At 46.7% G+C, this 23,631-nt stretch overlaps 1 protein-coding gene across 2 annotated transcripts in view; it reads right to left on the reverse strand.

Moving 5' to 3' along the window:
* Positions 1 to 498: 498 nt before the first annotated feature.
* Positions 499 to 23,631, reverse strand: part of LOC147883730 (protein IN CHLOROPLAST ATPASE BIOGENESIS, chloroplastic-like) — a 121,871-nt gene continuing 98,738 nt past the window's right edge. The window contains exons 6-10 of one of the 2 annotated variants that reach the window (XM_087398509.1): positions 6,111 to 6,173; positions 5,907 to 6,001; positions 5,650 to 5,731; positions 5,377 to 5,487; positions 499 to 909 (exon numbers count right to left, since the gene is read on the reverse strand). In XM_087398509.1, coding sequence (XP_087254635.1) covers positions 763 to 909; positions 5,377 to 5,487; positions 5,650 to 5,731; positions 5,907 to 6,001; positions 6,111 to 6,173 — 498 coding nt within the window. In that variant the 3' untranslated portion in view covers positions 499 to 762. The remainder of the gene's footprint in view (positions 910 to 5,376; positions 5,488 to 5,649; positions 5,732 to 5,906; positions 6,002 to 6,110; positions 6,174 to 23,631) is intronic. The other variant, XM_087398508.1, reaches the window with a different exon arrangement.

The following is a 23,631-nucleotide window of genomic DNA, read 5'->3' on the forward strand; positions in this document are numbered from 1 at the left end:
AATTTCTATTCAAGCTTGATTTTTCGCTTCTATCCTAGCATAGTTAGTAGTTAGGGAACCTCTTCTAATTTGATTCTTTTAGTCTTGTCTACAACAACTCCCTGAGAATACCTTCTTCTCAACTTACCAAGTTTCATTCTTACCCAACCAAATATCATAGTTCAACAAGAACTTTAAAGCTTTTTGGTGGCCATAGTCGTAGTTAATAACAATAGTGGTTTGCTAGAATGATGCTCTATTGGAACGCATGAAAACTCAACTATGAGGAGCCTTGCTCTACATTCTAGCTCCAATACACCTTACTACTTTAGCTTTAGTTTCTACTGTTTTGACCCCAAACCATTATGAATCTCCAATATGAGTCTATATAACCGATAGAAAAATACCAAGATGAAGTGTGAATAATTAGTGATCAACATTGTCTTGTACAATGTTAGTTCAAGGGAGATCTAATGGCGCAAATCTCTTGTATGCACGCAGCAATTCCCATCATCGATCAAATATTAGATATTGTGGGTGTTATGGTGCAAAGTTGGGATCGATCTCTCAATAGAGGAGTAATTTCCCTGGTCCAAGAGTGTGCATCATGAACATACTTTTTGAAAAATTGTAGTATGTTTTTATAATATTAGATACAACACACAGATCATATAGGATGCCAAATATTTTTTTCTTATATGGCTTCAATTAGAAACAAGCAAAGAAATTTAGGGGATTGACAAATTAACAGAAGCGCCTATGTAAAAAGAAAATTAAACCCACTTAGGTAGAGTCTGTAATAAGAATGAAGTCAGATAGTTGGTTCAATCCAGCCTCCCTATACAAAATTGCCAGTTGATCTCGGATTGTATCCCAAGTCCCATCAATTGCCGCAAGATCCAACAAAAAGGCAGCTTGATCAAGTGCCACCTATACAAACATGAAAAAATACGAAATCCTTAGTAAGAACATCAAATGCCTAGAACATGAGATACAACTCCACATGTTTGGAGAGAGATGCACACAAATACTTGATGAAATAATACTTGTTAGTTATTAACCTTAACAAATGCAAATCTATTGAATGAATGAGAGAGAAAGAGAGAGAGAGAGAGGTCCATGTCTTTGAATTAGCTCGTCTGCACAAGCTGGCCAATGACACTGCTTTTTTTGGCATGCCACTCGCTTCTTTCAAGGCAGCCTTGGATTTATTTTGCACTATAGCAAGTGCACACATAAATTGGAAGAAACCCAATGGATTTTGGTTAGTGACAAGAATATTCTAGATTGGGTTGCTGGTTTTCGTTTCGCTTGGACTTAGAGGGGTGTCTTTGTCAGATACTTGGGCTGCCAGACGGTGTGGACCACTCTCCTTCACAGCAATTTGCTCCTGTGTTGGAGAGTATCAGGAGAAACCTAGAGTTCAGCGAAACTTGACCTCGCTCCCAAGGTGGTGGGTGTTGCTGACCAAGTACTGCTAGCCGTTCCTCTTGCTGGTGCTGATCTAGGGAATGCATCACTTAGCTCAAAATGCCTACAATGATTTTTTGGTTGAGTGGGCTAGATGGTTCAGCAAACACCAGAGACAGGGTGGCTTGGGAGACCTTGATTCTCCCTACGCGAGAAGGGGGTCTTGATCCAGACTTGCAATGCAGGGCATTGCTTTGCAAGGTTGTGGCTAGGAGCTATGGAAAGATTCTTTATCCATTGCATACAATCTTGCTTTCCTTCCACGGGTGGAGATTGGATGGATAGTAACATGTGGATTTTTACTTCAACTCATCTCAAGGCTCCTTTCTCTCCTCTTATGGCTGCTATCTTGAAAGCTTGGGACAGCTTCAGGACTACTCTTCGGAGAGTTCCTCTTCCTCTCTGGAAGATGTTCAGAGGCATCCTATCATGTGGAATGATTGTATACTTGATGATCATGGCAGACCACTTGCCACTTCCCATTACATGCAATGGTCTAGATGGAAGAGGTTGAGAAGCAACATATCATGTGAAATGATTGTATACTTGACGATCATGGAAGACCACTTGCTACTTCCCATTATATGCAATGGAAGAGATGCCCCGCTTCCTCTGTGGTCTCTTGGAAGGATTTCAAAAATCTTCCACATGATTGTAAACTCCAATTCATAAGTCACCTTAGAGGAAGTGCAAGGAGAATTGAACAAATTCATGCGGCCATACCCTTGGATTGGATTGACACAAATGGTCAGCCTCACTAACAATTCTACTTGGCTTTGGGCTTTTAAAGTCATGAGGTTCAGAAAGAGATGCCGTGGTTATATATGTTCAATCTGGGGGCAGGGCTATCTAGATCTAGGAATGAAGATATACTTGCGGACATTGTTTGTCAACCTGCCAGGGTTTTAGGTCATGTGGAGCAGTGTATTTTGGCTTTAGAATGGTATCTAGATCCTCACCCGAATCACATTTCTTTGGGTTCATGGAAGATTTGGCTCTATGAAGGTGTTCCCATTAAGTATTTGCAATGGGACCCCGGGGAATGGGAGCAGATTGATGCAAGACACCAAGAGAAGAGCCTCTCCTTTCATTACACAATCAATAATGCCAAGAGATTTCAGCTCAGCCTAAGAGGTTGGAAGCCCAATAGAGCTCCTCATTGGGAGAATTTTCAGATTTTCGATGATCAGGAATAGAAAAAGCACTCTTTACTTTTGGCTTTCTATTCGTGGGGGGATTATGGTGAACCAGTGGAAGTCCAAATTTGGTGGGGCAGACTCTACTTGTCCTCATTTCGTTTAGCTAAGGAGTTTATTGAGCATTGTCTTTGGGAGTGCCGATAGGCAAAGATGATCTGCTGGAAGGGGAGGTGTATTATGAGAGACATGACTTTTCTTGGGCTCTTTAAGCTCAACGAAACTTAGTTGAGTCGTGCTCTCTAGATGATGTTTTCAGCTTGCCTTATAGACCTGCACATGCCGTGGTGGATACTTCGTGGGAGATTTTGGCAAGCCTTTTAGCATGGCATATTTGAAGATCCAAATGCACACAGGATTTGGATGGCTCCCAAATCCATCCCACACATATTGGCTAGTATTTGGACAGATATTGTACATACTTTGTCTTCCCCAACGGCTTCTGCAAGAAGCACAATCCTCAAGGAGTGGAGTGGCTCCCCGTTTTTCTTAGAGTCACATTGCAGGGTTGAGATGGCACTTTCAGCCTCAACATTGTATTTTCTCTAGGTATATCTGATGAGCAAGTTTTTGCCTGGTTTGGGTGTTTTCTTTTCATGCTTTGCATGATGTATTTCAACCTTGAGCTTTGCTCTTCAGGTGTAGCTTTGGTATCAATATTAATAAGACAGTGCATCTTAGCAAGGTGAGATAAATGTGTGAGTTTTTTTTTTTGTTGAAGTGTGAGGTTATCAGCGTGGTTGTGTTCATGATCAAAGATGATGTGATAAAAGACCTGAGCATGGAGACAACCTGTGGAGTGGTAAAGGGTTGTGTGGGAGTAAGGAAGCAGAAATGCAAGTGCCAGAAAGCAAGAGCCGAAGTCGAACTGAGAGTATATTTCAGCAACACAACTTAAGGGAAAGTACAAGCTTGTTAAGGCTAACCCTAAACTTCTAGTCTGGCAACTCATGTTATAAGAGTAGACTTTGTTAAAAATAAACTAATTTAGTATTAATCGAAATGGCACAATGCCCAATCAACCTATGTGATGGGAGACGAATTAAGGAGGAAGTCGATTAACCTATCCGATGGGCGCCGATTATTAGAGAATTCTAGAACATAGTGAAATCTAGAAAGTTTTAGCTGCTGTCCTGCGCGAATATATGAGGGGGAGAGGGGGAGGGATGGGGATGCAGAGTTGAAGCAGGGGAGGGAGAGGGAGATCCGAGGGAGAGAGGTAGGAAGGAGAGAGTGAAGCATGGGTGGCTGAGTGGAGGGAGAGTAGAGGTAGCGGGAGGGTGAGGTCTAGGAGGAAGGGTGATCGTAGGGAGAGAGTGGAACGAGAGAGTGAGGGAGCGGTAGGGAGGAGAGAGTGGAGGAAGAGAAGAAGGGAGCGAGTGAGGTAGGAAGGGAGAGAAGAAGGGAGCTCTCTGGCAATGGCGGAATGGAGCTCTTAAGATCAAGCTATGGCAGGTAGATTAATTTAGGTGATTTAGCAACGATTAACTTAGGTTAATCAAAACATTAGGGAGGCAAAGCACTACTTAATTCGTCCTCTCTCCCTCTCAGACCACCTCCCACCCAGACCTCTCTTAATCCCAGGCCACCACCCAGAATTTTTTTCACAAAAATAGCTGTAGTTTCCAATTGGTTTGGGTTCAATTGAATGTGTCAGCGAGTAGATACAAATTTTCGAAGAGCGAAGAGCTAGTAGTAGAGCCAGCCTACTACCTAAAAAGGGTCAAATCTGCAATTTATGTGAACCGCAGGAGATCGAGTCGGAGGAGCACTTTGGTTTCAGATGCCTTGTATAATATGAGATCATACCGAAGGCTGAGGGCATACCTAGAGAGGGTCGAATCTGCAATTTATGTGAGCCGTAGGAGATCGAGTCGGAGGAGCACTTTGCTTTCAAATGCCTTGTATACTATGAGATCCAAGGTCACTATCACTGTCTCTTCAAGGATGGTTTCGGACCCCTATCTAGTTTCTTCTCCTACCCAGATCAGAGATGCCCGGCCACTTTAATCCATGAGGCCGTCCGCCACAGGGAGCATTTGCTCAAGACACATAGGCAAGATCAGGGTGTACAGCCAAACTCCACTCAGCGCCACAGGGAGCATTTGCTCAAGACACATAGGCAAGATCAGGGTGTACAGCCAAACTCCACTCAGAGCATGATCAATAAGTTTTTTCAGCCAACCAGCACTGACCAGCAAGGCTCAGGGAGATGGCAGATCCGATGAGAGACATGGCAGACTCGCCATTTGAAGGAGGCATAGATCAGACTAGGGCTCACCAGATCAGAGGCACGGCCGACATGAGGGAAAGTGGCACTTGTTCGTCGCAAGGCCATAGCTATGAGACCACAATGGACCACACATATTGACAACCATCAACGTCTATCATAGGATTTATGCCATCGCAGCCTCATACATTGCCGACACCCTCTTAGACTTGACCTCTCTGCCAGCTTCCATATGAAAATCACAGTGCTGCCAGCCCCCATCTTCTCCATGAGCTCAAATATTTCTCTTTGTGTATTAGTATCTTTATGCTTATGGCTTTTTGGTATTCTTCATGGGTGTTGATGCCCGCTTAGAGGCTCCACTCTTTCAACTCACTGTATCAGGTTCTTTCAATCTCATAGACTCTTTGGTCTTTCAAAGACTTTTGATAAACTGTCTCTCTCTTTCTCTTTCTTTTATACTTTTACAATTATACAGAGGAGGGCATGATGGGTACACACCTGAGCAAGTGCTTTGCCCTTGTACAACTCTTCTTGCTTTCCTTCCTTTGTCACCTTCTCTTGCATATATTCAATTTGCTCATCTCCCCATCCTGCAATCTTTGCTACTTCCTGAAAAAGCCACGAGTATCCAATGGTCCATAAAAGTTTCATGGTGAGGCACTAAAACTTCCTTGAAGAAAGAAAAGCAATCCAGGCTGTCATCAGGTTAACCTCACAAAAAAGATCTACCTCAGCCTTGTTCCCAGTGTGTAGGAATTGTTTATAGCATACCTCATATCTAGATCCTAATGTCCACCAGGGGGACTTCAATGCTACTTTGGCTGAATCCTTTGCTTCAAGATGACGGCCCACTCTGCAAGTGGAGAAAAATATACATATTTTAAGTTTCTAGATGCTACACAAGTGCATAGCCTAAAAGGACAGGATGTCGATTTGATGAAAATTGTCATTGCTTAAGAAAGCTATTCACATCACAACTACAACACAACAACAAAAGGTAGAGTGATTTATACAATTCACAAACTCACTTGAGCATAATCTCTGCATTGAAAACAAAAGGCCGTGCAAATCCTGGAAAATGTTTTGAACTTGCATAAAATTCTGCAGTCACTAAGGCAGACACCTTAAAATAACAGTGAACACTAGTCAGTTAATTATGAAACAAAATCAGAAACTTTGAAGACTTAAGGCAGGAATGGAGGGCTAATTGATTTTTACAGAATGAAAATTACCTTATCTCCCCGATCTAGATGATTTGATGCCAATTGCTCGAAAACATCTGGGAACAAGCCAACCTGACAACCCGGAGATAAATAAGTGCACATCTTATGGACATGTGTTTATGGGTTACCTTGAAAAACAAAGTTAAAATACTAAACTAACCCTTGAAAACACCATGAAAACCTGTAATAAAAGACAAACACAAGTTGTGGAGACTTTAGCATGACTTGGAAGGAACACTCTCAAAATATAGCAAGTTATTCTGTACAAAACTACCTATAACCTAGAAAATGAAGGGCTATAAGTAAAAATAAGCGAAGGGACTACAAGAACAAGCTGTATAGGCAAAAGAAAAAAACAAGGACCATGAACACACCCAAAGATTATCTTTCAAAGTGTACAGATGGTGTATCAGCAGAGCCGATTGTGGCACGCTGATGAGGCTGTGACTGTAGACTTGCCCACAACCACAAATCACCTACTCTATGGAAGAGAGGGGAATATATGGGATGTACTTATAAACAACTACAATCATCTGCTCCTTGGGAGAATACAGACCGGTGTTATGCCTAACTTGTTGGGGGGAACAGTATCAGGACAAATATGGCAATAGATTAACGTTTTTAGAGTTTACACACTTTTATGGCAAGCAACCCATCACTCTACCAAGATGCCGCACCACTCGTCCAATCTACATACAGCAATAGATAATGATGCAGAGTCCATAAAGACAACGTTTCTTGGCACCTCAGAAGATGCCTCCCTGCTATCCTAAGAGATCTTCCCTAGCTCTTATACCATATGTAGGTAGCCCAACAATAAAAATAACTAAACCTAGGTGCTCATCCATTTTAGCAAGCTACATGAAGCGTTTATTAAAACAGTTCAAAAAGAGGAAACACTAGTATTTAGAGATAATTACATAAGAACAAATGAATATAAGATTCTTGAAAAAACTACATAAGAACAAAATCAATATAAGAATTTGAAGACCACAATTCTGAGAACAAAATGAAGATGCAGAAAAAGCATACAACAGTGTACAAAAGCATGGATGCACAGAGGAGTTGACATTGAAAGCAACAGATTGCTTGCACTCCAAGATTGTCAAATGCACAGAAAAAGAAACCACTACCTTGCCTTGATTCTCTCTTTAAGTCCTGCTTCTTTTATGGCATCTATTCACCACCTGTCTAACATCAACACCACCAATGACTTGAAAATGACCCCAAAATGCTGACTCAAGGTTGTTGTCATCCTTATCTGTACTCCCGAACCTAACACTGCTAATTGACATGACCAGTGGAGGAGGTTTTTGCCGGTGCTTTTCGAAAAACTGATTCTTGAATTCATCCCAGAATGTTTGTGCTTCAAGTCTTGGAAATAAATTGTGCTCTTAGACGTCCACAATTTTCAAAATAAAATTTTAAAATGCAGTGAGAATCAATGGCGTAGCAGCTGCCTACGGTCAGGAAGCTGAACTCACCAAGATATTGTTTCTTAAAGTTTTTTGGCAACAGCTTTGGCGTGTCTCATTTGTTTGTTGCATTGTCTCTTCCTAATCCCATTCTCCTTGGTTTTGCTGTTGACAGGCTGGTCGATTCCCATGCTTCTAGCTAGCCCTTGTAAAAAGAAAAAAGACCCTGTACTTGTCTCTAAAGGCAGCCTTTGTCCGTTCTACACTTGACCCATGCACTTAAAATCCCACTAGTAGAGGACCCACGCGATACTACGGCAATGTTTCAAATGGCATCCATAGCATGTTTACACACACAAGGTAATTGCATTCAAATAGCAAATACTACATGCATTTAGGAGCAGGAGTATGAGTGAGAGATACTTCACACATGCGTAAATCCATCATAAATGTGTATTTTTCAAGAGAGACTCAAGGTTATTACGTGCTCTAGCACTTGGTTTCCTTCCATCACGAGGCAAAAAGAAGAGTCTTATCCGACGAAAGCATTCCGTGAGCAGCTCAAGGATGACATGCTTAATGTGGGTAGCTTCTCATGCGCATATAAAGCATGTTCTAATAGCATCCTATGTAATTTATGTGGGTCCTACAAAAGGATGTGCAAGTGAATGGGGTGACTGAAAGTGCAAATGGACAGACTTTCTTTATGATTTGGAGCCCATGCTGAAGTTGTGTGATTCTCTCCTACTGTGATCTGTGCAATGTGTTTGCACTGGCTATCTTAGGAATCTATCTTTGCCATGCTATTGAAATGCTCAGGCTACTTAGTCCATGGCTTCCTGTTTTTTTTTTTTGTTGCAAAAAGAGACTTCTATTAAGTATTAAAGAAAAACCGTTAGAGCAAGCTCCATACGGGATACATCATGCAATGCACGTAAAGCTCAAGAGCCAAAAAGAAAGGATTGAGGCTGATAGTGCCATCTCAATCCGGTAGAAACCTCCGAAGAAAAGGGAGAACCTCTCCAAACTCGAAGAAATATAGTCCTTCTAGAAGAGGCTGCCCGTGAAGGGCCCTGGATGCTAGCCCATATGGCTATCAAAGTGTGAACCGTGTCAGACCAAATACCCGTGAACACCTGTAATGGGTGTATCTGGGTGCCATCCAAGGCCTCAGTACATCTGGCTCTCCAAATGTGCCAAGAGGAAATGCTAGCCAAAATCTCCTAAGAGGTGTCCACTGAAACATGAGAAGCTCTGAAGGGAGTAAGTGGTACATCCTGTAGAGAGCAGGGCTCTATCACCTGCCGGCGGACCGAGAGTGCCCATGAAGAAGGCTCACCCTCATAAAACACCTGGGGCTCGGTAAGAGATAACCATGCGACCGAGCCCCAAGTCATGAAGAAAGGGGAAGTGTGAAAGATGTTGAGTATCCGAGCAACCCCTTTCCAAACAGTCCTCGCCTGACTGCAGTCCCAAAGGCAATGTCGCACTGACTCCTCTGCAGAATGGCATCAAGGACAAGTGGCATCAGCCCCAAATCGTGATCTCCACAGGTTCACTGCAATCCCTCCATGAATAGAAAGCCAAAAGAAAAGAGTGATCTTTCTATTTCTGAGGGATTTCCAGAGCCTCCTCCAGAAATTTCTACGCAAGTCTGCGGTGATGAAGAAGCTTTCCCAATGGGGGGCTCTGGAGGGAATCCAACCCCTACTGTTCAGCTGAAACCTCCTGGCATTACCAACCGTGAAACGAAAGAAGGAAATCCCTCTCTCTCGGTGCCCATGATCTATCCATTCCCACTCTCCTGGGTCCCACTGCAAGCACCTGATAGGTGCACCTCCATATAACCACAACCTCCAGGATCCCAAGGCCAAGAGCAGAGGGTCGGGGTCTAAGTACCACTGCAAGCCCGCTCCAAGGTCCACAAAACCAGCAATCCTGATAGGCTGAAAGGCAACCTCAAGAAGAATGCCATCCTTGGATGTAGAAAGTAAACCTCCATCCCCAACATCAAAGACCAGTGCGTCTTCCCCGAGACCTCGGAGAGCGATCACCTGTAAAGGAACTAATGTCCTCGAAAAAGCCCCCATCCAAGTGGTGGAAGTAATAGGCAGCTCAACTGTCCATTCCACCGGGATGGCTGCATCTATCTGCTGAATCCTGCTTGCTACCCCTCTGAGGTGACTCACGGACTGCAGTCTCTGATCCACAGGTAGCCTGATAAAAGATTTCCAAGTGCCTACTGTGTAGGCGGGGCCTCTCTCCCATTTAGACCACTGCATGTAATGGGAAGTGCCCAGTGGTCTGGCATGCTCGTCAAGAATACTATCATTCCAAATGATCGGCTGCCTATCAATCTCTTCAACGGTAGAAGGCGGAATCCTTCGAAGAGTGTTCCTGAAGCTCCCCCAAGCTTTCAGGATGGCAGTCATGAAAGGAGAGGCAGGAGCTCTAAGAGGGGCTGATGTGAAAATCCATCGAGGGCTGTCCACCCAATCATCTCCCAAGGTTGGTGTGCAAGCCTGAATGCGTCCAAAAAAAAAATCCTTCCAAGGTTCCTGCCTAGGCATGAGTCCCCTCACCACCACCTTACAGAGCAAAGCCCTACACTGCAAGTCCGGGTCAATGACATTAAGGCCCCCTTCACATGTAGGGAGAATAATAGTCTCCCAGGCCACCCTTGCTGCAACATCTGCTGTGCCATCAAGTCCACTCCATAAAAAATTCCTGACTGGTTTGATGAGCTGAGTGATGCAATCCCTAGACCGGCACCAGTAAGAACACACGAACCACGAGGTGGCCAAGAGAACCTGGTTCACTACCACAACTCTAGATGCAAGGTCGAGTTTGGCAGAGCTCCAGAAAAGGAGCTTTTTCCTTATACTTTCTAGTACTGGGGCAAACTGCTGTGCTAGAGAGATGTTCAATCCTACCTGGCATCCCAAATACCTGATAGGAACACCCCTCTGAATCCAGGAAAAACCAATGTCAACTCCCCAGCCTGGAGTGTCCTCATCACTGATCCAAAAGCCACAGGATTTATGCCAGTTAATGTGTGCCCCTGCAGCTGAGCAAAAAATATCCAAGGCTGTCCGGAAAGAATCAAGTGACTGCAAGGAGGCCTGAATAAAAATAGCAGTGTCATCAGCCAACTCACAGTCAAAAAGCTCCTGCTCCTGTCTCAAGGGCAGTCTCAGCCCAAAAAGCTCAGCCTGAGATCTAAGGAAGATACTCATAGCTTCTGCCACAAAAAGAAAGAGGAAGGGGGCTAAAGGGCATCCCTGATGAACTGATCTGAAAATCTGAAACCTGTCACCCCTTACCCCTCCAATCAAAACCTGGCTGTGGGCTGATCTGTAAAGGGAGGCCACCCCTCTGATCCAAGCATCTGAAAATCCAAACCGTAGAAGAGTGCCCTCAAGAAAACCCCAATCTACTCTATCATAGGCTTTCTCGAAGTCCAAGAGTAAAACTGCTAGCCTCTGTCCACTCTGCATAGCCCACTCTGTGGCTTCCCAAAAGGAAAAGATATTATCAAAAATGCTCTTGCCATGCACAAAGCCTGTCTGAGTATCATGGATGAGATCTGGATGAAGGGGCTGTAGTCGGATGCTGATCACCTTGGCAAGGATTTTGTAAAGAGTGCCCAAAAGAGTAATGGGTCTCCAATGGGATACAAAATTCCTGTTGCCACCTTTCGGGAAAAGGTGAATGAGTCCCTCGGTCAGTGAGTCAGGCATCTCGCCTGAGTCCCAAATGCCCTGCAGGGCACTTATTGTCTCAGATGCTTCATGACTTTCAGCTAGTGTGCCTCATCTTGAGATTATAGACCGCCTCAAGGACAGGGCCCTTCACTCAGATGGTCCTGCTTGTCATTTGTTGTTGTTGGCTAACGTCATGGTTGCAACGCTATGTAAGGTTTTGCTGCCTCCTCCTTGGGTTTATACTCATGCAAATCGCATCTGGTCTATGATGCGTACTCCTCGGTGATGGAGAAAAAGGTTGCAGCAAATTTGGGCTTGCAAACTGCCCCTTCATCAACAGATTTTCTCTTGGCGAGTTCCATTTGGACAGATCTTGGCTTGCCGACATATTGCTCATCCTACTTGTCGCCAATATTTGACCTCACGGGAGCCTACCTCATGTATTTAACATTGCCATGAATCTCATGACTTCTTGTTTCACGCCCGTTTCCCTAGTGCTTGCTTTGGCAAGCTATTCTGGCTATTTGGGCTTCACAGTGTATGTGTGGTTGTCCTAGGTGCGGATGCCCACGGAGCGGGTCCACCCATTCAGACTTTTTCTCATTGTAACTGGTTTTTTCAGTGTCATGGTCTTTCAAAGACTTTAAAACACTTTCTTTCTCTTCACATGCAGGAGGTTGAGTCAAAGGACTTTGCATTTAGATGCCTTGTGTATATGAGATACATGGATAACACTACTGCCAATTTACAGATTTTGGATCACTCTCAGATTTTGGGCCCACCGCATGGCGATCTTCTTACTCGAGGCCCAACATCAGAGACCAACTCCTTCGACTATAGAGGCAAGACCAAGAGGACCCGCTAGGGCCCAACCAGAGGACGATCATAGACTTCTTCTACCGAGATGATCTGGACTAGAACCCGCAAAAGCACGATGAAGCCAGTATCCAATGAGCACCACACGATAGATTCATCCTCGCGTTCACTCACACATGAGGACCACATATATCTCCTCTTTACTCTTTGACTTGGGAGACAAACAACTGGAATGTGTAACATGGCTCTTTCTCACTGCCATATATTAGATAATTATTTTTACTTTCATGAGATATCATTTTTACTGACCACATGTGTGTATTATTCTATGTGAATTGTTGTGACATGACTTCACATCCCCACCAGGCATCTTCTGCTACCATGTGCACATCTTCATCAACAGTTCAGAGTAGAGTTAGCTAATTTTGCACAAGACCAGCATTGGGCTTTCTTGGTTACATGTGAGTATAATCCTGATGTTCATGATGTTCTTGGTGCATGCATCACAGTTTCTGATGTATCTAATGATGTTTCTCTGATAGTGGTGCTAGCAAGCACATTACTTCTTGCAGGAAGTTATTCAGCTCACTTGAGCATACATCTAAGGGAGGGACCGTCACATGTGCCAATAATGCATCATATACAGTGAAAGGCGTTTTACACTTTCACTCCGCGAGGGATTTACTGGTTGTATACCCAACCCACCTGACTGTTAGCCCCAGTACTAGAGATCCCCTGGGCAGTGAGCTAGGTTTCTCTGGAGCAGGCCGGTTTTCTCTTTCAGCCTTTTCCAGTTTTCTCCATAGTCAGCACCTTCGGGGCCGCTGTTTTGTATGAAGTCTTTCAAGCATTTATAGAAGGTTCCTTTCTTTAAAAAAGAAAGAGACCATGGTAAAGGCATGCATAGCATCATACACTGCACACCGAACACCATAAAAAAGAACCTAATAGCCACAAGTAGCCATGGTTGAAATAGAGATGAGGTTCTTGCGAATGCCTGGAACATAAAGCACATTCTCTAGAGTGACAAGACCACCAGAAACAGAAGTAACAGCAACAAGCCAAGCCTTGCTGAATCGATCGCGCCTCGCGACAGTCGCCCTAGAGCCTAGGGTCCCACGCTTCCAGGTGGAGCGGAGGATGTATATGATATCCTGCCAGATGGCAACCAGGGTAGCCGAGGGTGGAACCGGATGCTCACTCATCACCAGACTGCAGTGAGCAACCCAAATGTTCCACACAGAATACTGGCTACTACCTCCCATACGCTATCCTCCGGAGGAGGATGAACAAGACTATCAGGGGGGGCCGCCTCATGGAGCTCTATCCTCTGAATACTCTAACCCTATATCCGATAAGCTGGAAAGATCTCATTAATCTCGAACGTGTATCCTCCCTCAATCAACTAGGCCACCATCCCCCATGTGTAGTCCCTATTAAGGCTCTGCATACGAGTCATAATCTAGAGGGCTCCCATCCAAATCCTCGCTGCGCTACGACAACTGCAGAGGCAGTGAGGGATCGTCTCCAAAAAACCAGCAGAGCAGCAATGACACTACCCCTCCACCTGCATCTCCTCCAAACACACGCCGATGGGCAAGCCTCCGTGGGGGGGCGGCCAGCCAGAACAAGTAGGAGATCTTCCTTGGCCACAAAGTGGACCATAACCACGTCCAAAACTTGGAAGGGACCTCTCAGGGCACTCTCTGGGTCACCCAATGCCTCTCCCTCGAAGAGTCCATATGAAACCTCCTGCCAATCCGTGTGGTGTAGGAAAAGAAGGGCACCTCGTCTACCTGCTTAGCAAGGCGCCCCTGGAGGGCCAGAACCACTCTCCCGGATCCCACTGGACCTCCCTCACACGCCTACCCTCCCAAAGCCAGAGGCGCCATCTGGAGGCATTTTGGTCTGAGATACAGGGAGGATCAATGTGCCACTCCTTCCCCAAACGTCCCACTACTCTGATCATCTGCCAATGAATCCCATCCAGACAGGAACATTTCCAAACTCATCCTCTAAAATCACAACATAGTGCAGTTTCAATCTCATGATAGTCACAAGGTTGAAAACCATAAACTCCATCACAAATAGCAGAGACTAGCTACTATGACATCCCCACCGACGTCATCAGCGCCCAACAGTGGGGGTAGACCATAGTAAAATATGCTCTCACACATACAAATCCACACACCCACACATACTTGAGCATCCATTTATACGAAGTCTTCGTACTGAGCTTCTGTCGGCACTCCAGAGGTGAAGGGCAGACTCAACCATGATGAAGGCTAGCACTAAAGGAGAAGGCTAATCAAAATGTAGTCCAAAATCTCTTCATTCAAGCTACAACTGCTTGTGACGTCTAAACAATTTCATTTTAGTCTCTCCCAAACGAGCATCTAAATCTAGCTGATAGGGCAACACTGCATCATCATCCTCAAGGAGACCCCAATCCGAGAAAACTAGCCCAACCATCTACTATCCATCCACACGCGAAGTCCCTCCCACGAGGACTCAGAGATGGCTAAGTCAATCTCTCTCATCCGCTGCCCTGCCCCTTGCAAATGTGCTAAGGCACCAAGCCTCACCTCTGCCTCCATGGGTAGTCTGCTCCATCTGCCGAAGGAGCCGGCCGGTCCACTGTCCCACTGTGCCCAACCAATGTGAGTCCGCTACCCAAGCATACGTCCCTCCTGATCTCTGATCTCTGGGTGCCAAACAAGGGGCTGACGCTTAAACTCCTCTCTGCATTTGGGCTGAGCACGAATGAGGCCCCTTGCTAATCTCTGTCAGACCCTATGAAGGCTCCTCATCAAGGGAAAACCCTTCCTCGTAAGGAAGGCCTCTGAGAAGATCCATCTCTGTGAATGCTGCCACTGCCCCCAGTGCGAGGGGTGTTCCTGAGAAGCCCTCGCTGTAAGAGGAGCTTCCAAGGCTTTGCACCTGGGGTGAGGCCGCGATCAACCAACTTGCCCAAGAGGCCTCTACTCTGCATCTCCGGATCAATGATACCCAAGCCTCCCAGTGCTTGCGGCATGATCACCGTCTACCAAGCGACATGGGCTCTAGTATTCCTTGTGCCATCCGATCCTGCCCAAAGGAAGTTTCGAACCAACCCTTAGAGCTGCCCAATGCACCCTCTGGGGAAACACCAGCAGGAGGCAATATACTAGGCCGTGGCAAGGACCTGGTTTGCCACTAAGGCACGGCCTGCTAGTGAGAGTTTGGCCAAGCTCTAGTAGAGAAGCTTGCGCTGAACACTCTCCAGAACCGGGGCGATCTGCTGCTCTACTGTAATATCAATACCAACCTCGCATTTGAGGTATCTCGCTGTCTGGCCCCGCGGTATCTAACGGAAGTCAAAGTCGCTCCCCCACTCTTGAATCTCCTGTGTCTCCTCAGAGCCTGTGAACAAACCTATGGATTTTTGTCCAGTTGATCCGCGTACCAAAGGCCTCTCAGTAGAGAGCCAGGGCTCCCCTGACTCTCCAAACTCGATGTGGTGCCCTCTACATACAATGTCATGTCATCGGCAAACTCAGAGTCTAGCAGAAGCTCCTTTTATCTGATTGGGAGCCTCAACCCTATGAGGCCCGCCACCTATGATCTCAAGTAGTAGCCCAAAGCCTCCGCCACAAACAAGAAGAGAAAGGGCGCGAGGGGGCAGCCCTGGCGGACCGAGTGAGAGAGAGGAAAGGCCTCGCCCACGTGTCCTCCAAGAAGCATCTGACTAGAGCTTCCCCCATAAAGCGGAGAAACTCCTATAATCCATCTATCTGAGAAACCCAATCTCCGCATACCCCGACAGTAGCTAAGGCGGAGCAGATTCAGAGCCCCGGCATGCTTCATCAGTAGGAGGGGCCTGTGGTCGCTCCTTCTCCCCCCCCCCCCCCCCTCAGATCCCTCTCCGTCTCCACTTCCCCCCCTCCCCCCTGCGTTCCCCCTGCCTCCTCGCCCCTCCTGCTATGGTCATCCTAACCACCCATCCCCCTCCCTCCGCATGCCCCCCTCCCTCCTCCCCCTTCCCCTCTCCCTCCGTCCCCCTCTCCACCTCCTTAGGATGTTTTAGCCTCTCTCTTCTCCCCTGCCGGGACACCCTTGCCAGCGATCAAGGGTAAGACAACGTCCCCTTTCGCTTCCTCATCGCATCATCCCATCCCCTATTTCCATTCGGAGGGAGAGCCAGAGGGAAGGGGCTCGTCCTCCCGGTCAGCCGTTCCCAATTTCCAGCCTGGGCGTCCCTTACTGATGGACGAGTGGATGGGGCCAGAGGGACTGGACCTTTGGCACGCCCAAGGTGCTGAGGTGTACTTTCAGCTCTGTGCTTCACGCGGGAGACGTCGATGTGTGGTTTGGTGTTAGGAGTTATCAAATGGTCACTTGAGATCAAAGGTTGATCAGGCATACTACTGGCAGCTTCAAAAGTGTGCGGAGTTGTTTGGGGTGGAAGTCTCCTTCATGATGAAGTGGGCATAGAAGATTGGCATTGACCCGGTTTCCACCCTCGTACACCGACGTATAGACACAGACTACTCACCTTCCAAACCCTCGGAAAAATCAGAAGCGCTCAAGGCTCTCCCGACCCAGAAGTGTCCTAGCGAGGATGGCTTGACTCCGGCCTTCTTTCGGAACTTCTGGGAGATCATCTCCACCCCTTTCGGCCTAGCTTGCCAAGAGATCTTCGACACAAGCTCCCTTCCCTGGTCCCTGAGTAGGGGGTGGATCTGTTTGATCCCGAAAGAAGGAGATAGGTCAGACATCCGGCAGTGGAGACCGATCACTTTGCTCGATATTGCATACAAGATCCTCGCTAAGGTCTTGAGTTTGCGGTTACAGCCTCATCTTACATCATTCACGACACACAGATCGGGTTCATTCAGGAGCACATCAGCTTGGACAACATCTTCACGTTCTGGGAGGCAATGGATTGGTCCAGGGAGGAGTCATAGCCGTTGGCCGTCCTTCTCTTGGATTTTGAGAAGGCTTACGACAAGGTGAAGTGCTCTCTCTCTCTCTCTCTCTCTCTCTCTCTCTCTCTCTCTCTCAGCCCCCCTTGTGCATGATTTCATTTTAGTCTCTCTCAGACGAGCACATCTAGCTGATAGGGCAACACACAACTTAGAAGAAAGAATTATCGCAATACTAGCAGGCTGCAATATGGACGAAAACTTCACAAGGTGAAATTTGCATGTCCGTTAATACGGGCAAAAGCATATATCTAGATGAATCGAGGAACATGCCCAAAGTGCAGTTTCAATCTCATGATAGTCACTCGTAAGCTTAAAACCATAAACGCCATCACACATAGCAAGGACTAGCTACTATGACCTCCCCATTTCTCAGGTTCTCTCTGTCCGTACCTCCGTACAGCCTCTCCCGTAGCTCTCCGTCCGTACAGCCCCCTTTGCCCGTCCGTACCGTAGAGCCCGTCCGTACCTTTGTACCACAGTCGTACCTTCGTCCTTTGTCATCCGTACCACAACTCAGAGTCGTACCTCCATGCCTTCATACCTCCCCCCATCAACACCTCCTGTCCGTACCTAGTCCTAGTCCTCCCTAACCCCGAGTTGGGCTAAACCCCCAACCCAACCCGGGGGTTAGATTAAGCCAGGGGGTTCAACATACAGCCAATTATGGACTGGCCTGCCCTCTCCTCCAAGTCCCCCTCAACTCCTTCAACATCCATCAGGACTCAGTACTCTACAATTGCAGCCATGACACCCTCTCCATATGCACGGAATTACCAACAAGAAGGCTCAAAACGACCCATCCTCGGGCAACAAGATCAGATTTTTTATCTGCAGCAGGCAATGGGCTACGATTGGAGCTGGCAGAAGTAAAGGCCCAACTTCACATTCTGGAAGGGCCTGGTAAGCAGGCAATAATTGATGAGGCTGTAAAATCTTGTAAGGATTCCCCCCCTACCCCGCAGCTAGCCTCTACAGTCAAAGATCTTGTTCACACTAAAGTACAAACTGCTAAGAAGGAAGTGATTGTGGAAGTGGACAACAACGCAAGTAAGTCTGATATTCAAGTAGAGATTAAAGAACACGAAGCTAGATGTGATAATGCGCTCAAGATTAGAATAGGGGGACTCCCAGAAGATTGGTACAAAGAGGACACATATAGTGAAATATTGACAAAGATCAAAGCAAGCTTGCCAAACATTGAATGGGTGAATGATGATGAGCAGGATGATGACGACTCCAGGCCAGCTTCTATTTTGCACTATAGAGGTCATGCAATCCTTACACTGAAGTCAAAAGATATGCAGATCAAGCTTCTTCGACAATCTTACAAGCTGAAGGGCACCAAAGTATGGATAGCAGTCTGCAGAGGAGCTTACACAAGCTCAAATCAAGATTAAGGCAACTGAACTAGCTAAAGTCAGGGCTGCTAGAAAGGATGGAAAATGGGCAGTTTACCGTGAAGGCGTAGCACTAATCAGAGAGTTTAAATCAAAACCAAAATGACTCTCAGTCTTAAACTGATGTATGGTTGTTTACTCTTCCAGAATATCATGTAGATACTCTAAATAATATGGGTTGCTTTTTGCACTCCTTGGGAGCTGCCATGTGCCCTCCCTAAAGCAGATGTACTAGAGGGTTTCTTGCTGTCCCATAGACCTTTTGGTCTCTAGTGGACCTTAATAGACTCTCTCTCTCTCTCTCTCTCTCTCTCTCTCTCTCTCTCTATGGGGTACAAACAGTGCTCTATGGGGTAGAGGTGTGGGGGGGGAGTATACCATCATCAAAATGGAATGATGTAGAAAAAATGCAGAAATCTTTCATTAGAAGACACCTTGGCATCAAGGCTACCACACCCTACTCTCTCCTACTGCTAGAGACAGGATGCATACCCATAGAGTTGCATGCCTTGAAGAGAGTACTCAGATACATCACAAAGGTCAAGCGCATGAATAATGAAAGGCTGCCAAAGAGGGCATGGGTAGAAAGTCAAAAGTCCCAAAAGACGAATAAGGGTAAGATTTTGGCATCTAGATGGGCACTAGATTTAAAAAAATGGTTCCAAAAATGGGAGGTAGAGAGGTACTTGGACTACTCTCCAGAGGAGGTAGATGAGGATGCTTTTCATCATGACCTGCTGAATGCCCTACACAGGAAATGGCAAACAGCTGAAAACAGAGATAAGTTTGAGTACTACCGTACATTTATCAACCCCGAATATTGGGCTACTTATACAGGAAGAGAAACAGCCACGCAGAAGTACATTTGCACACCTATGGCAATACATAAGTGAAGAGCTTTGGCCTCACTTCGCACCCGATCACACCAGCTGCAGATTGAAATAGGAGGATGGAAAGATATGCCAAAAGAGAGCAGAATATGCCAATTATGTGACCAGGGAATGGCAGAAACTGAAGAACACATGGTAATGATATGCCCTTACTATACTCACATCCGGAAAGCATTTAGCTCTCTTCTCGAGGGACATAACAGACTGGCTGATATGCTACATAGTGGGTCACCCCCAGCTTTAGGAATGTTTGTCTATAAGCTTTTCAAGCACAGGAACTCACCTAAGACATAAAGGTAGTTTCTCTTAATACCCTCCCCTCCAAGGGAGGAGTCTTTGTGTACGAGGATTTTGTATTGCTCAGGTCCCATAGGCCGATTTTTGGTCTTCAGAGGACGATAATATATTCTTCTTCTTCTTCTTCTTCTTCTTCTTCTTCTCTCTCTCTCTCTCTCTCTGCCTGCGGCACTTTCGGGCCAGTTGCTTGGTTTCTTTTTCTTTTTTATTCTGGGTCCAATCCCCCTCTGAAGGGGTCACCCGGGGTGTCTAGGACTTCTACTGCTCCTGTATGGGGGGGTGTTGGACTCTGGCTACTGACTCTACCTACTTTGTGGGCGTGGGGGGGAGAGCTCGGCCTTGGCCGCGGGGGCAATCTCTAGCTAAGTGACCCATCTGTCTACAACGAAGACACTGGCCTGGTAACCTAGAAATCTCCACTCATTGACGAAGTGTACCCCCTTCAGGGATCTCTAGGAGGATCAACTCTGGGAGAGACTCTGGGCTCTCAACCACCAGTCTGATCCTGGGGACCCCGTCATCTGCTACCACTGATGCGGCCGAATCTGGCGGAGACTCTAGCAAAGTGCCAAATGCTCGACCAATGGAGGGGAGGATGGCTCGATATTCCTTTAAGAGTCCTAGGAAGCGAAGTGTAACCGAAAAACGGAAAACATGGTGTGTTGGTGTGTCGTGTCCATGTCCTTAACTGTAAAGCCATAGTACCAAGGGAAGAGGTACACCAGATGCCGACCAAGGAGGATGGGGCTCTGCTCCACGTGTATCGAGGCAGTATTGGGGAAGCTCAACTGGATGAGGAATATGCCTCTTCCCATAGATGGTGACCTCCTGAGTGTGGTCACCCTCTAGTGCCAAGCTCACTTGGATCCACTCTCGCACCTGTCTCCTTGTGGAAGTGAGGCCCACAATTATGCCCATGATCGCCTTGTCCTAGAGGGACTGAACTGCCTGTTGCCTGTTGCTTGTTGGCTGGGGAAAGAAGGACCTTAACGGCTGTGGGATTCGAGGGTGCTACCATAGAGTCCCTCTGACTAGACCAAGGGTCACCACCAAGATTTTCTTTCGCCGAACAACCACAAATACTCCCGCTGCAGAGAGGAAGAAGATAAAAAAGGGGGGGTGAGGTGGAGAGATGTCAGAGGAGGCAGAGACGAGGCGAGGCGGAAAGTGGGCGAGGACAAGCTGAGGGAACGAGGAGGAAGGCAAGGAAGAAGGCGGGAAAGGGGAAGAGGGGCGGAGGGCAGGAAGAGGAGGCGAAGAAGGGGGAGAGAAGTGGAGAGGGCCAAGGGAGGCAAGTAAGGTGAGAAGGTGGCAGGAGGGCAATGGAAGGAGGAGCGGGAGGGGACAACGAGAGGCGGAGGAGGAGATGGCGACAGGAGGAAGAAGAGAAGGTGGGGAGAGGTGGAAGAAGTAGCAGGGGGCGGAAGAGCAAGGGGGGGGAGAAGGCGGGGGGCGGAGGGGGAGGGCGTAAGAGCCAACGAAGGGGAGGAGGTGGGAGGTAGAGGAGATGGCGGAAGGGAGGCTGGGGAGAGGGCGGCAGAGAAGGCGAGGGGGGTGGACGAGACAGCGGGGGGAGGAGCTGACGGGGAGGGAGGTGGAGGAGGAGGAGGGCGGGGGAGAGGCAAAGTAGGCTGCCGGAGGGAGGAGTTGGTGGGGCAACGGGAGCGGGACAGCCAGGGCCAGCGAGTAGCAGCTCTAGGAGCTCACTCGATACTCATGATGCTATCTTATATAATTGCTCTTGCCTTTACCATGGTCTTGACTGGGACATTGTCTAGAGGGTTGTATAGACTTGACGCCTATGACAGATGCTTGGATGGTGTTGGACTTGCACATGCAGATGCCTTTGCTGTTGATTCCTCTACCATGGCAGATACCAATTTGTGGCATGAGAGGTTTGCACACCTCAATTTTGGGGCTTTGGTGAAGTTATATAAGGATGGAATGGTTGTTGATCTTCCCAAAATGCATATGCCTTCAAAGCATGTTTGTGAACCTTATTAGCTTGGTAAGATGCACCGTTCTGCGCTTCCCAAGGATGGGAGAGTTGGTGCCTCACGCAAGCTTTATTTGGATCATAGTGACGTTTGTGGACCCATGCGGGTTGCAGCTCTTGGAGGATTCTATTATTTTGTCACATTCATTGATGACTTCACCAGGTATCCTTGTATTTTTGCATTGAAATCCAAATCTGAAGTTTTAGCATGCTTCAGACATTTTATTGCCTTGGCTGAGAATGAGAGTGGGCTGAAAATTGCTCGCCTTAATACAAACAGGGTGGGTGAATATATGTCAACGGAGTTTGCTGTTTTTTTGGCCTCACGTGGCATTCATCATCAATGCAGTGCCTTACACTCCTCAAGAAAATCCCATCGCTGAGCAGAAGAATAGATTAGTGATGGAGATGGCTAGGTGTATGTTGAAAGGCAATCATGGATTTACCAAAAAAAAAAAAGTATGTTGAAAGGCAAGCGCTTGCCTAACAAGTTGTGGTTGGATGCCGTTATGTGTGCTAATTACATTTAGAACAGATATCCCACAAAGGCATTGAAGACCATCACACTTTATGAGGCTTGGACAGGTCATAAGCCTCGGATTCTAAAGACTTTTGGATGCTTGGCATATGCCCATGTGCCTTCCCATACATGCGCCAAGTTGGATGATAAAGCTGTCAAATGCATTTTTATTGGGTATAGCTCCGAGAATAAGGGCTACAAGCTCTACCAACCCCGCACCGGCAAGTGTTTTGTTAGTAGAGATGTTGTATTTGATGAATCCTCCACTATGCCTTTGTTGGACTGTCAAAAAAGGCCTGTTGTTGATGCCCCAGATCTCTTTGACAGCTTGATGCCTTTGTTTCCGTCAGATGCTCATGATGATGTCACATATGAGGTTGCTCCTCCTCCATCTGTTGGTCATTTGCAGCCACATGTGCAGCATGATATTCAGCCTCATTTACAGCCTGATATGCCTCAAGGGTCAGTGGGATCAGATTCAGGGAGAATCCCGAGCAGGGAAGGAAAAGAGACGACGTTTCCTTCGCAACTGGGATCAGGACATTGTGCACAGGGCTCTTGACTAGGAAAGAGCTGAAATACAGGAGCCCATGACACATTACTGCCAGCCTGTACTAGAGCAACTGTCCGTAAAGAGCATGCTAATTTGGTTGCTACAGCATGCAATGAAGAGCCATTATGCCATCAAGATGCCTTTCACAATGATTGTTGGTTGAAGGCTATGCAAGCTGAATTGGATTCTATCTATCACAATAACATTTGGGAGTTATGTGACTTGCCTCCTGGCAAGAATGCCATTGGAACTAAGTGGGTTTACAAGATTAAATGGAAAGCTGATGGTTCAGTGGACCGTTACAAAGTCTGTCTTGTTGCTGAGGGCTATGCTCAGCAACAAGGCGTTGACTTTGAGGATACTTTTGCTCCCACTTCCAGGATCACTACTATCCGCATTGTTATTGCCTTTGCTGCCCACTTTCATCGGAAAGTACATCAGCTTGATATCAAGACAGCTTTCCATCATGGGCATTTGCAGGTAGAGGTCTATGTTTCCTAGCCTGCTGGCTTTGAGGTTGAAGGTTCTGAACACAAGGTATGCTGCTTAAAGAAAGCCCTATGGGTTGAAGCAAGCACCTCGGGCTTGGTATTCCAAGATACATGCTCATTTGCTCACAGTTGGCTTTCACAACATCCCTACAGAGGCTACCCTTTACATCCGCAAGAGCGGGACAGATTTGCTGATTTTAGTACTCTATGTGGATGACATGCTTGTGACTCGGACACATGCTAGACACATTGTAGCTTTTAAGCTTGACTTGCAGAAGACATTTGCTATCTCTGATCTTGGTCTTTTGCATTACTATCTGGGCATTCAATTTGCTAGCAGTGAGGGGGGCATTTTGATGTCACAATCCAAGTATCTTGGACAACTTTTGCTGCGCTTTCAGTTTAAGGATTGCAAGCCAGTATCCACACCATTCGAGCCTAGTTTTCACTTCTCTTTTGAGGATGGCAGTGGTGCATGTGATGT

Source organism: Dipteris shenzhenensis, chromosome 27 (genome assembly GCF_047967505.1).
Source record: "Dipteris shenzhenensis isolate YYH24624 ecotype China chromosome 27, Dip_SZ_1.0, whole genome shotgun sequence".
NCBI lineage: Eukaryota > Viridiplantae > Streptophyta > Polypodiopsida > Gleicheniales > Dipteridaceae > Dipteris > Dipteris shenzhenensis.